We start from the raw sequence: 14,775 nt of genomic DNA, 5'->3' as shown, positions 1-14,775 counted from the left end.
TGTTAAAATTGAAACATGCAAGAGCATTAAATGAAATCACTTATCTTATGACCACACCTGCTTAGTGAGGAACGTACTTTTTGTCGGTAAAAAGCAATACTTTAGGCCCCTCCCATAGATTTTATAGCTTCGTCCCTGTCAGCCGCCCACCTTTTCAGAGCTGACTTCGCGCCTGTCTGTAATAGCCTGTGTCCCAGACCCCTAACTTGAAAGTAGGGGTCTAGAGCACAGGCTACTGTAAACGTTCTTGGGTTTCAAAAGTATCTTTCGAAAACCTTCACAGAGCCTAAAAGTGATGCATACTTAATACTTCAACGAGTTTTTGAGAAACATATAGCTAGTTAGTCAACTGATTTATTTTACTTCTCGACATAAAAAGTTTCAAATATCTGGTTCTTATAGCAAATAGTCTTTACCCTCTACTGGCTTTGTCCTGGCCAGGCCTCCGTATAATGATATCGGATCAACATATTAAATATCTTCCAACTCTCTCGCTAGACTTGATATAGGGTCTTTGAGAAGTGAAAGGTGATATTTCCACCACTGATCAGTGATTTCCATTCATTTTGTATTCTTTAGAGAGAAGGTTGCTACGAAGGAGAACTTGTTACCGTAGCAACAAAATCATGAAAACGAGAACAAAAATGGCGGGAGTTGAAATGATATGGGCATAACTTCCAACGACATTATCTTCGCGCTTAATTTATTTTTCGGTGAGTGTCAAACATAATAAATAGCAAATATTTGTAAAAAGGATGTTGATCGTAATTTAATTGAAAAAAATACAATCACCACGAAGAAAACGTGTTCCTCATTATAAAGTCTCCTTAGCTCATATCACAGCCCACAGCTGTTACGCCGCGGAAGTCAGGACAGCATAGGCCCATTCTCTGACCGCATCGGAGAAAATCGATAATATCTCAAAATCTAAAAAAGCTATGAAAGAGCTGTTTTTTGTTTTGGACTTGGCATTAAATTCTGTACTAGAACCTTTGAATAGAATCGTAATTGAGTTTGTCGGTTTTCAGCAAAAAATTTTCGTTTCCCTAAATCGGCTTCCCGCGAAATTCTTTAACAGAATTTGTCTATCAATTCCACTGCCAAAGCCAACCAAACAAGGATAATTGGAAATATTTTTGTATTAAACACTCTGAAAAGGTAGGAAATGTATGAATATAGCATTTAAAGAGTTTTATTCAATTGTTTTACCTTTAAGTTTATATTTTCATCGCACCTAACAGAGTAGCCGAAGAGAAGTACGCTGCGAAGGAGCCTCGCAGTTTTGGAGAATCACTACGAAAACATGAAGTTTTAGGCCGACCGGGTCGTCGAAAATCGGCTCGCGCTTCCACAGACAGGCTTATTTTGCTAGAAAAATGTACCAAATTGATGCTTTATTCGTAGGAGAATGAAATTTTTGGGGTGCACAAGCGGACAGAAAAGCCGTTGAGATTCAAATTTCACGCAAACGCAAGAAAAGCTGATTTTTGACTGGTTCGCACCGTATGCCGACCTGTGCACCCCCATAGTTTTTTAGCCTCGTTCACTGGCCAATTCATGCAACAAAAATGAAGTATTTATCGTCTATCGTTTGGAAGCGCCAAAGAAGAGTATGAGGAACACTTTGGCCTAAAATCGCCATCGCATCGGAAAATCACAAAAATGGTCGTCCTTTCGATTTTTTTCCCGGAAACCAGAAACAATCATGCAAACAACGAATTTATGTTATAAAGGAAGCAAAAGTAGATTCATCTTTTAAAATTATTCGCAACTTTATGGAGTAAGTGTACGATTTATTACTGAATTTTGAAAATCACTCAATTTTCGAAAGTTGCGTGTTGCGGTCTGTTAAAAGGCAAAATATTCGCTGTCCTCATTTCCCCGAGAACAATAGGCGTAACAGCTGTGAGCCAAATATTATCAAGAAGAATATTTTTCTATTTCTACAGAAGTTTATAAACCCACATTTTATAATTGTACTGTGAAATATGAGAGAAATTTCATTCACCATTTGTCGAAAACATTTTAATGATGCGCTAAAGGCTTTATGTGTTCTTCGAAATGCTATTGGATGCTAATTCCTGGATTGAAACTCCAGTGCTCCAATATCAAGCCGTCTCAATCATTAATAAAATGCATACATCCCACTGTAAGTCAATGAATTTAAAGAAATAAACAAGAGAAGGAATTAGGTTGTAGAGCACTTAACATGGATTGTAGAACACCTGGGTTGTAGGGAATGAGGTTGTAGAACACTTGGGGGTTGTGGTCGAATTAAGCCCCATTACTTCTTTTTTCATTTGCTACCAAAAGAATAGTAAAGCTAACTTTATTTTATTTTTAAAGGCTAATGGTCTTGCAGAAGTTGATAAAGGTGAATTAAGTTAAAGGAGATTCAATTATCTGTGAAGAATTTTTATTGAAATTTCAAATGATTTTTTTGCAAAAAAAAATTATTAACATTTCCACTTTGTTTGTTATTAGCCAGGTAACTATTTTGACAGCCTTGTAGCTTTTATAGCACAGAGTAATAATTTGATTCTAACAAAATATTCAAAAAGCAAATGATAGCTTAAAAGTATTTCAAAAGAGTATTCGATCACAAGATATATCTATACTTGAGCTTTCATGTTAGTTCATGTGGACAAAATGATTGACAAAATATGCATTTTTTTCACCAATTATTGATAATGGTGAATAAGAGTTAATCAAAAAATCACTGCTTGGTATGTAAATCCATTTAAATTAGTATGTACTTATTTAAATGGATTTAAACTGCAGTTTTCCTGACTTAGCAATTACACCAATTTTAAACATGAAGAGTTTTGCTTGAAATGTTGTAAGAATATTCAGCTTCCATGTACAAAGTCATACTTTACCCTATTGATTTGCTTTGTAAGAAACTAGCAAGAGTAGACAGCCTGTTCTTAAAGATTTAGACACTTTTTACCAATTGTTGGTATTTATTTGTTTATTCAGTTCTTTGTTTTCATTTTTTCTTCAATATGGCATTGTTGTCTAGAAATTAAAATTTGACACATGACTTAAACCAGTGTACAAAAAGGAGCAATATCATCACAACATTTCACGCCTCTTCTTCATGCTTCTCTGACCTGAAAATCTGAAAGCTAAATGGTCCATGTTATTTGAAGTTGCTTTGCCTTGTTTTGAATATGTGAAATAACTGCTTAATTTTTTGGGAAATTCAGTAGTTCAGTCACATTTCTTCATCATTCTAATACTTTGAAATCTTCTGAGAAGGATATAATTTTACCTAGCAAAAGTTATTCACAGTGTGGTCTTCAATCTGCACATTTTTGCAATACAAAACTCAAGCTATTTTCCCTTAGTAACAATGGTTTAGGCTGGTTTTGAATAGATGCACTATAGACCAGGGCTATTGCCGTTCATAATCAGAGCAATGCAATGACTAAATATGCTTTTTAATTTTAAATAGGGGATAATTATTGAAATTATCCCCTCATTATTTCTTTTTTTCAGTGCCTTGCTATCTTGAAAATGTAGATAGATAGAATGTCTTTCACATGAATTAAAGTGAAATTTCATGCTGGCTGAGAAGGTTATTTCCAGATCTCCCAAAAAACGCTCTTTTAAGAAGATCTTTAATCAAAGATGTTTAAAATATATTAGAGATAATTATTTCTCATTTTTGAATCCAAGCATTATCTAAACTTATTTCAATGATATGTAAAAATGATGTTTGCACAAGTTTGAAAAGTGAAAATGTATGTTACTTTGTAACTGGATCTTGTAAATTACTTTGTTTGATTTTTTATTTCAGAGTAATGGTTTGCAGAGCAATCATAAAGCACCAAAATGCCAACTGAAAGTCTTCCTGAAATCACTCAACTGCTAGACCTTTGGGACCATAGCACTAAGTCTAATAGAGCAGACATTTTGAGATTATTCATAAAAGAATGCAGAGGGAAAACTGCACCAGAATTAGAGAATAAATTTTCCAGAGCTGGGAGCCTGTTTTTAACTCGTCTGACAGCATGGGTGAGGCTGACGTATCTTTTCAGTCAGAAATTTTTGGTCATTTTCAACTACAACACAGCAAATTGAGGCATCACTTTTTTTGCCTATCATACTCCAATGGTCTGCTACATTTGGAGCCTGTATTTGCGCTGTTTCATTGTCATAATAATTTTTAGTTGGCCTTTGTATTATTAACAGATATTTCACTGTGACTGTGATACTAAAGATGTTATATTATAAAAGGTTATGGAGGTAAATTTTTCTCAGCTATTTTTTATATTCATCAACTGTATAACACTTGACTTGATTTTGAGAAAATATTGAAAATGGTTCCTGAATCATTTATCAGATACATGACTGGTCAGAATTTGAAACTGCAGCTAGAAGCAATAATGGTTTTTGTTGGATCTTCTAGTGGGTGGGTTTGATATCTGTTTCATTTTATGGCAACACAAATAATTTGTAGAATTTTGATTGCATGGTACTTGTTGTTGAAATTCTATAAAACAATGCATGTACAGATCTGCCTATATGGAATCAAGAACTATATACAGGGCTGGAAAATGTCCGGCAGCGGTGCTGCCAGGAAATTTTTGGAACAAATTAACTGCAGGAAATTGTTGATGTTTGCCAGGAAATTTTTAACATGAAATCTCCATTGCTTGATTTAATGTTACAATGTTTCTATGGAATACTGTTTTCTTGTGATATACATACTGTAAAATTTTTGTTCTGCACTACCAACAAAAAACGAAGATTAGCTTCCAATCATCTAGGATTATAAGCATCTGTTATGCCAAATTTCCGTGCATGATTTTCAGCTATTAATTTAATTCCAGCAAGCTAAAACAAAGTTCATTCCTTTTTTTACATTAGCCATTCTATTTATGTAAAAACACTTAAAGACAGCCAATCTTGTTACATCAATTGTTTTGAAGGTGAACATGCCCCAAAACCTGTGTGGATGTGTCCATTATTATTCTTTTTTTCTACTGGCATTCACATATATTTTTCATCACTTGCTTTATGAAATTTAAGCGTTTTGGTCTTAAATCTTTGCCTCTAGCACCACCCCTGATTTGAAACATTTATTTTAACCATTAAAAAATAAAATAGTATTCTTCGATGTTGTATGAACTACTAGCTTTGATGATAAACCCATCCAGAGCAAAATGAATAGATGTGTCAATACTTATAAAGTATCTAGTTTGCTAGTACTGATATGAAATTTAATCAAAGTTATTATAGATTTTCAGATTTACTTTCTTTAACCTTGAAAACAAACTATGAGTATCGTGCTTGATCATGTTCTCCTTGATCATCTAATACTGTATAAACAAAATGATTCCTGTTTCGAATAGCTATGATCAAGACTGCAGGACCAACAATTAGTTCTTTTTAGTGTGACAGTTTGTTTTTAGGACAAATTTTTAAACAAATCAAGCAACTTGAAATATCAATTTCAGTGGCTGGAAACTTTCTCGAAGCTTCGCAGGAAATCTTTAATTTTTTATTTTGCTGCCAGGAAGAAAATTTGTTTTTCAAGGCCTGACTATATAACAGGCTGGAAAAACTATAATTTTTATTACAATGCTCCTGCAATGGAACAGCCAGCATAAGTCAATTACAACTCCCAATTGCAACTTAAAGCCATCCTGTTCTATGCAAAAAAATTGTGTACAGCTTTCCCTCTGTGGTATCAAGCACTGAATGACAAACCTTTCAAACAGTTTATTTTCCTAATATAAAAGGCAATGTATGAGAAGCATTTTGTCTTTTCTTTGCTTATCTGCTGCTAAGTTATATATCTAAATATACATCTAACCAACTTGTTCTAGAGAAGATTTCATTTTTCTATTAGACATAAATACTTGGCAGAATTTCTTGAAGTTGGAGGAGTCCTCACAGTTTTGGAAATCCTTGGATTAAAGCAAGCAAGAGAGGTTGGCTCTTCCTGTTTTCTAATGAATGTATTGCCAAATTTAGAATTATTTGATATTGCCAATAATAGAATAAAGCATTCTGTACATATGTATAACTGAATGCTATTTTAATCACTATGATAGATTTTTAGATAATTTAGATTTTTAGATCTTGAAGGTCAGTTAAGATTCATATGGTCCTTATGCAAAGGAGAACTTCTTTTCAGCCAACTGCATGAAATTGATTTTTTTTCATTCTATTTTATGCCGCCTTTCCCTAGGTGATCACCAGGCAACCATTTGCTTTTATGTAACAGCAGGATGGTACAATATGTTCATGAAGCCGATTTCAGAACCTACAATTTTTAATGTGTTGTTTTGGCGAAGAACAATTTTATCCTCACATGAGTCCTCCTTTTATAATTGAAAAATATTCTTGCTGACTTCATATTCTAGATCCCCATATGAGTTTTTAGTAATCACACAGTAGCTTGATTTTCTTTTAACTGCTTCTTAAGTGCAAGATTTCCATTTAAAGATATCTCGTGCAAAGTAAAGTATGCCGGTAGCTGTAGAGAACACTTGGTGCCTACAAACCACTTCACTTTAAACTTGTCTCTTAAAATGAATATTAACTAGCATCAAAGCTGGTTAAATAAACAAAAGGGGTCGTTTCACCAAGTCGATAGTCATTTCAAATGGGATGATGTCATTTTCACTGGGAAGTCTCAATTTTGACGCACTTTTATTGAAAAAATTAGTTTTTTATATATAGTCGAGGCTTATTTCTGTTATTAGGAAGACAAAACAGAGGGTCTGAAGCTGCTGTCATGCATCGCTAGCACAGGTAGAAAATACAAGGAGCTCATCTGTGAAAGCTTTGGTAAGCATATTTGGTGTTTAAAAATGGTAACATGGTGACTTCACTGTTTTCACTCCATGTTTGCAATGTAATAAAAGTGCTTACTGATCACCATGCTTGTTGGTGGCCCTAGCTATCTCTTATTGTATCTAGCTATCTTCTAGCTATCTTATGTTGTTTTATGCTAGTTTTGCTATCAGTTAAGCCGAAAGATTTTTAAACTAGATGTGTATTGAGCAATTCTTCAAAATCGTAAAAACAATTATTGTTAATTCATTCAATACTGTTTATACCAGTTTGTATCAATGTATAAATGCATTTTAGTGTTAAACGTTACTAATGGCAACAGCAGCTGTGTATTCTTTTCGTAATGCAGATGCAGTTGGGCAGGTAAGGGCAAGAACGACAAGATTCAAGAACAGCTTTTATCCCGACTGTCTCTCTGAATAGAACACATTTGACCCAAAGATTAGGTTATCACCCTCACTAAATATTTTTAAAACAAAATTATCGAAACTTATCCGACCAACTCCTAAACTAGTATACGGTGTTTATGATCCTAAAGGTCTAGCTATTCTTACTCAGTTACGGGTAGGACTGAGCAAACTAAATTATCATAAATTTAGACATAACTTTAGAGATACATTCAACCCTTTGTGTCCCGCAAATGATGGGGTAGAGGACACCGAACATTTCCTGCTGCTCTGTCATTCGTATAACCGGGCTGTTCATTTAGGAAGAAGCCGCAATAAGTACATATAATCATAAAATGAAGAAAATTTAAAAAGATATAGATATAGATCTGATCTTCTCAGTAGTGTGAATGCAATATTGCTCCTTCATGGTTTTTCGTCTCTTTCAAATGAAGTTTTACTCAAATTTATTTTGTATGGCGACGAGCGACTAACTATTGACTCAAATAAGAAGCTACTTCAGGCAACGCTCAAATTCATTCATGCTTCAGAACGCTTTTAAATATTCCATTGCTGCACACTTCTATACGTTAGCATCTACTTTTTTATTGTTTACTCTGTATTCGTAATTAGTCTACCTAGTTTTAGTAATCTTTCTTTCTATCCTTGTTTAATGTTGTGTGTTTTTATGTATTGGCCATGGGGTAGTCATTGTCTTTCGCTCCTCATGGTATCGTCCACGTAGTGTAGTACAGTAACTAGGGTAGTATAGTCAATGTAAAATTGTATTGTTACTAATTTTTATGAATAAAAAAAATAAAAAAACAGGAGTTATTTTTTCAATATATATGACATCATTCTTTGTTTGTCTTTTCTCGATACCTTTTTTATTTAAACCATATTTTTTTCTATAGAAGAAATCAGCGTTTTGTGGTTGATGTTGTTACTTATGTCTCATAAACCTTTCTTGATTCTCAGGTTCTTGATTCATTAGTGCAATCAAATTTATCCTTAGCCACCTTCATTGACTTTATGGCCATACAGCCTTTCAACTATCTTTCTATCTATTCTAGGTGTAAGAGCCATTGCTGAATGCCTTGCAAGATCTTCTAGTGTCACCACGCAGGAGCAAGCAAGGTATCTTTTACAGGAATTAGCCACAGTAAGTAAACCAAGCGTAATTTTGAAAGCAAATAAAAAATCACTGTTTTCTTTGAGCCAGTGCCGTAACAGGGCATCCAAAATAAGATTAAGATGCAGTGAATCCAGGGGGATCTTCATGCTTTCATTTCCGAAACATTTTAGTGGCAAGCAAATGTACACACCAATGTACACACCAGTGTAATTAACAATACCAAGATGCCTAAAATTAGTAAAAGATCGGCTAAGAGAGCTGTTTTTCAATATTATTTTCTCTTTTATTTATGCCTACTAGATGATTTTTCGACTTAAATTTAATCGAATATAACGTATTTTATAAAATTATTTGAAGCTTATTAGAAGTTTCTGTAAAATTTTCTGCTATGCACAGTGTTGATTATAATTTTTGTATCATTAATTTGTTACAGTGTCTTTGTATTTAGCAAACTGTGCTAATTGGGGATACTATTTTTTACTACTAATAAAATATAATTGCTTAGCTAAATTTTTTTTGCAAACTTTTTATCTATTTTTTTAAAAAATGATGTAGGATGTTGCCTCATCAGAAAAGCAACCCAAGATACACAACAAGTAAAATATTTATCCCCAAAACTCTACCCCCAACCATCTGCAAGTACTCCACCCAAGTTAAGCCTAGTTCCCAGAACCTAACCTCAAGCCAAACCTCGCCTGCGCAGACCTTTAAAGATTAGACCTGTGCAGGAACATTTTTAAAGATCATATGAGGTTGATTGTAGCTTCAATATTTTATGCCCTTTGCTAGATTTTTATATCTTTTTTGTGCGTGAAACTATAATGTGCGTGATGTTTCTCGCAGAAAATATAACCATTCACTGTCATAAATTATCTTTCGTTGTTGACAAAAAAGGGCATCGAAGGGCATGGAACAATCCATATATAGACAATCAAGGCATAATTTATCATCAATATGAAACAAATCTTAGGATACGAAAGGACTTTAACTTCGCTATCTATAGCTAACAAGTTATTTTTTCGTTAATTTTGATGTTATGAGTTTGATTTCGTAGTTATTTATTTGCTTTGGCTTGAACCATCCTGCCTTATTCCATACAGCAATTAAAACTTTGCTTTGAGTCAACAACAGAAAAGGAATTAAAACCTAGCTAGAAAATTTCCACCAAAGTTTTTCAATACCTTACAGTAACATAATTCCATTTTGATACCTTGCAGTAACAATTGATCGAATAATTAGGTATTTTCTTACCACTATAGCCAGAGACGTCAGAAGTAGAGAAGCACCAGGGACACATGTTTCTAAATTTGGAAAACTGCCCTTTTTTAGAATTGCCTACAAGTTACAAGTTACAAAGAACTATAAGTTACAAAAATGATGAAGTTCTATAAGTTGCAATTGTATGCCAAGAAAATGGTCTGTTTGCTAATTTTAGAATATTTTCAAAGTTTAATGATAAGATATTTTCCGTAATCTATGCTGGTGATCTTTTGCAGTCTAGGGAAAATTGTCCTCGGAATAAAGCTTTTCTTTGCAGTTAAAATGTTAGCTGCGTTGCTCTCCACTCAAAGATATTTTTTGCCGTCTTGTTTTTGGTACTATTGTGGAGTACTGAAGCTGCGTTCACTCATTCCAACTCTACAGCTCCCTTTCCTTGTGCCAGTTTGTCTGACCAACTGTAAATATAAATATTTTGTATTTGTTAAGCAACTTTATTTGAATTGATTCAATCTTAGGGTAACCCAAGATACCACGAGCAGATATACAAAGCATTGATTTCCTTACTTGGAAGTGCATCTCCCAAAGCACAGCAGCTAGCCACACAAACATTGAGATATGTGCAGGTAAAATACACAGCCTACTCCAATGTAAACATTTTGTGTTGCCACAAACTGGTGACGAGAATATATTTCTATGTATGTTCTGGATTCCAGAAAGGTTTTCTTGCAAGACAGTAGGTTTAGGAGGCACAATAACTGTGATTATAAAAACATTTTCAGGTAATCTGTCACTTACTAGCAGGGCAGGAAAAATTTTAGGCTGGTGGATAAATCAGAACGTCTGGCTCGAAATTCTCCAACTACTTTTCTCGTATGAAAGAGCTCTGATGTACATAATTGAAATTTTGGTAGTTTTTGAGTAGTATTTTCAAATATAAAAATACATTGTTCGTCTTAAAATACTTATACTTGACTTTATGTTCTGCTCAAATGCGACAGAAGTTTTCGTTTGAATGCGAAGTTTTCGTATAATGATTTGCACTTCAATTTACACTACAATAACAACATATTAGTTCTTACGGCGTCCTGGTATGTAACAATGAACATGTTCTTGATAGGACATCGTTGGGAGAGCCAGCCTCACTATCATTGATCCTACACTGTTGCTATTGCGATCTTTGCACGTGGAAGTTCAGTACGAGGCTTATGAGCTTATAAAAGACCTTGTGAAATATGAAATAAAAGACGACATATTGCAAAGACTTGTAGGTCTTCTGAAGCCCACTGATGCTGACATTGAAAAAATCCCAGAAGTCTTTAGTGGTATGTTTTTCTCTATTAATATTAACGCTGCATTTTCACACGGGCAATTTTTCTTAGACCCAAGCAAGAAGAGCTTTGTGGAGAAAGTTGTCAGTGGTATTTTATCAAATCAACAAATTTTCAAATGATTATTCATCTTATCTATTTTAGAGTGCTTTGATAAAATGCTTTAACACCGTGATAAATATCCGAATCATCCAATAGACGGTAACAACAGCAATGTTTATGTCCGAAATTTTCTGAACAGCAAGGAAGTGTTTTACAACCCCAAACTCCCATGCTGCCACGCCTCTTGACTGTGTACTAGCATGTTGCTTTTTCCAGTATTTGTTTGGGGGAGACGAGCCAGCATTTGTCTCAAGGGCTGTTAGCTTTTCAAGATTTTGCATCATATGCACATGCGCTGTTAGAGTCAATGTTGTTGTTTTCACACCGCATAATATATTCTGTGGTAGCAAGATTGGTAGGAACATCCATGGCACTCATGCCTGAATCGAATCAAAAGACGAAGAAAATCTAGAGAAGAAAGTGTCACGGGCACAGTTAGAACGAAACTCTGTTTGATATATGCAGCCATGATTGATAATACTTTTGATTGAAAAACTTGAAGCACCATTAGATGTAAATTTTGCCTTCGCGCATGCTCATATGATGCACTTTCACATTAGACAAATAGATAGAAAAATGACCATAAACAATGAAAATTCATACTCGTCTCCCCAACAAGTATTGTGTTGTTGTTTAGATATACAGTAATGTGACAAGTCATTATTCTATATTCGTATCTTTTGTAGATGCAAGTCTTGTTTCTGAAATGGAAGGTAATTCATTTGACGCTTTCTATAGAAAAATCGTTCTTGATTATTAATATATTGATAAACATTCGTGGCTTGCCATAAAACAAATGACAGTTTGCAATGTCAAGTGACGTTTTTATGTATGATTTTAAAAAGGGCAGTCTGCAAGTAGTGGCATAGGGATAAGTTCCATCTGGAAGGAGCATATGGTTTCATATGAATTACGGAACTCCAGTCTATTGTATTTCAATACTGCTAACTACTCAACAGTCATCTATAACATTCGCTCTATCTTTTTTACTATTGCTTGCAATCAACCACCAAATGTTTGCTTTTTGTATCTTGACATACCAACAGTTTTAATCAGGTTATGGTTTGGTGGTAAAAGAGCTAAAGCGGTGTGATATTTCTTAGCAACTCTTTTAGCAAAATTATTGCTCATTTCATTAAGATAATGGTACTCTGTGCAATGATTGTGAATTATGCATATGTTATGAAGAAAAAATGCGATGCCGTGCCACAGTGTTCAGTTCTGGATCCTTCGTTTTTTCTTTCGTATATTAGTGATATAATGGTAGGCTCAAATTCAATGATAACCTTTGTCCGAAATAGTATGGTATAACTCAAATACGGCTGCAAGTGATTCGAATCGTGAACCAAAGCGATTTTAATGTAAAGTAATTTTTCAGTTCTCTGTATTAGAATATGTTTTTGACCATTTTAAATTGTAAACACGAAGGTTTAAGGCGTACGAAAAACAAAGCTTTCAAGCCAAAATATTCAAGGAAAAAGCTGCAAAGACTAGGCGAGAGACACTTAACATCCTAAGTTTCAATAGGTCACAATTGCGATTAATATGATCAAAATAAACTTTTAAACGTGATAGACATTTAGTTGTGGTATTGATTTAAATCATTTTCAACTTTCAAAGTTTATTTGAAGGTTGCGAGGCAGTGATTGGTTTTAGAAATTAGATAATGGAATTAAAATTTTCGAGTTGGAAAGATGATCATGGCGAAAGAGAGCCGAATTTTTTGTGGCGCAGCAGTATCACCAAATCGTGTCATTTTTGCTCGATTTCACGGAAGGGGGCAACCTTTTGGTCTTAAAAGTTAATGAATGAGTTCAATTTTTAAATGAACCGTGAATACTGGTAAAAAAAAAAAAGATTTTTGGCTTGAGAGGGTCTTCAAAAGAAGCAATTAATGTTAGGCTGCTGATATTTGTCATTGTATGTGCCATTGTATTGTATTCGTAACCTTTAAACAGATTAGTTTTTTTGCAATTTTTTTTCATCTTGTAGCTTCACTGCCTCTCTACATTCAGCAAGCTGCAACCGCTAAGTGTATTGGGTAAGGTAGATTTACTTTCATTATCAGAAGAAAATTGACAACGATCTTGATCTTATTAGGTTCCTAGACAATATATAGATTTGTGGCACAAACTTATGGATTTTAGGTGTTTTTTTATTTTTGCATCAGGTTTCACATTCTATAAACAATATTTTTTATTTTATTTCTGAAATATTTGAATCAGTGTGCTGCAGAAGAGATAAATCAGTTTATTGTGCTGTCCTGTTTCAAAATGTTTCCGATAGCCATTTTCTTTAAAACAGCCTTTGCTCAGCTTTCATCATTTTCAACCTTTAAACATGCTGATATCAGTTAGTGAAAATAAATGAGATTTTGTGTTTCTCTCGTTTTACTTCTTCTCTAATTCTCAGAATCCTCAGTTGTAAAATGAAAAATGTTAGTTACGACTTTTATGCTTCAGCCTTTTGGCAAAAGAAGATTTAAAGACCGCTGAACGTCTCATACAGGTCAGTAATTTACCTGTGAATCAATATGTTATATTTAGGCGTAATCACTTGCCAACCCAAACATTTGCCATCTCTGACATGACAAGGCCACCCTGAAATCACACTCTGATATGGCAAAGCCACTATGACATCCTAAGTTATAGCCGATTCTTACTAAGATATCACATTTCAACGTATGACTTCTTCATACTTAGCTATCATCTTTTCTTCAGTTGCATTAGCTTTCCCAAATTGTAACATTATCACACCATATAGTCCTTTCTTTATCAATATTCTCTGGATCTTCGTTCATATCCGTTTGTGGTTTGTTGAGCACTCGTGCTTTTCCGTTCTTTGCACACTCTAATTGCTACGTGCTTATTATTGCCGTGTTTCTGGATAGTGCTAAGTTTTATCCTTTCACCTTGGCTCTACCTAATAAGGCCCTATATTCCGTGCGAATACAGTCAATTTGATGCAAAGTCCTCCTGGCAATGGAGCTTGGTTTCTCTGTTTTGCCGTAATGTTGATATCAAGCCCGATTACAGAGTCTTGTAATTATCTTCCACCTTTTCTTTGTCACTTGTTACTAGCCTGAGGATACATTGAAACATATGAAATAAATACAAACAAGTAATTCTCAGTATAGGTAATTCTCATTACCTATACCTAATTTTTAAACATAGAATGGCACATCAAACTTTCTAATATCTACCACCGCCACCAAATTTCCAAAACAAGAAAATGAAAACAATTAATTTTTTCAAGATGCATTATCTCTACCGTATAGGCGGGGTCTGCCTACTTCCCTGATGTCCACTAAAGCAGCTCGGTCCTATCTTTTCGTAACCAGTGTCTCTGTGAAAATTTCTGCAACCCCCTCTCTTTCTAAATACCCTCTTGTTTGTCTTGGATGCCATAGCAAAGTTTTCGCAATTTGTTGTTTTGCCTACGTAGACACCAGCCTATTTTTCAAAATATGGTGTTCCGTCTGACCATAGGTCTCTCTTGCCATCAACGACTGCAATTTAAAATAAAGGTAGTTAATGATCCTGGAAAATTAACTATACTTCCATGTTTTATCTCAAACGCTTAATAATCTGCCAGAATGCTGCGAGGGTCGTGAAAATAAGACATCTGCAGTCTCCATTTCGAATTCAAAGTTTTTCATTTCCACAACAGATCAGAAACAATAGTTGGCAATCAACTACTGGCTATTGTACAGCTCTCTTACAAATATGGTATCATTTCCGAGTTCCAGATGCTGTTTTGACTGAGTTCCATCCGTGTTCCAAACAAAAACTTC

General features: G+C 34.4%; 1 protein-coding gene across 5 annotated transcripts in view; it reads left to right on the top strand.

Annotated features, from left to right (window-relative positions):
- Positions 1 to 561: 561 nt before the first annotated feature.
- The window catches only part of LOC135694412 (armadillo-like helical domain containing protein 1), a 29,849-nt gene continuing 15,635 nt past the window's right edge, over positions 562 to 14,775 (top strand). For 3 of the 5 annotated variants that reach the window (XM_089109853.1, XM_089109852.1, XM_089109849.1), the window contains exons 1-11: positions 562 to 713; positions 3,803 to 4,031; positions 4,349 to 4,417; positions 5,861 to 5,942; positions 6,720 to 6,804; positions 8,270 to 8,358; positions 10,068 to 10,175; positions 10,670 to 10,874; positions 11,669 to 11,695; positions 12,975 to 13,023; positions 13,445 to 13,490. In XM_089109853.1, coding sequence (XP_088965979.1) covers positions 3,838 to 4,031; positions 4,349 to 4,417; positions 5,861 to 5,942; positions 6,720 to 6,804; positions 8,270 to 8,358; positions 10,068 to 10,175; positions 10,670 to 10,874; positions 11,669 to 11,695; positions 12,975 to 13,023; positions 13,445 to 13,490 — 954 coding nt within the window. In that variant the 5' untranslated portion in view covers positions 562 to 713; positions 3,803 to 3,837. Of the gene's footprint in view, positions 714 to 838; positions 1,781 to 2,349; positions 2,375 to 3,802; positions 4,032 to 4,348; positions 4,418 to 5,860; positions 5,943 to 6,719; positions 6,805 to 8,269; positions 8,359 to 10,067; positions 10,176 to 10,669; positions 10,875 to 11,668; positions 11,696 to 12,974; positions 13,024 to 13,444; positions 13,491 to 14,775 lie in introns of those variants that run through there. The other 2 variants (XM_089109850.1, XM_089109851.1) reach the window with 2 other exon arrangements.

The sequence above is a fragment of the Rhopilema esculentum genome, chromosome 8 (genome assembly GCF_057945365.1).
Source record: "Rhopilema esculentum isolate cy_ngs chromosome 8, ASM5794536v1, whole genome shotgun sequence".
Classification (NCBI taxonomy): Eukaryota; Metazoa; Cnidaria; class Scyphozoa; order Rhizostomeae; family Rhizostomatidae; genus Rhopilema; species Rhopilema esculentum.
This window is presented reverse-complemented; position numbering and strand designations above follow the sequence as displayed.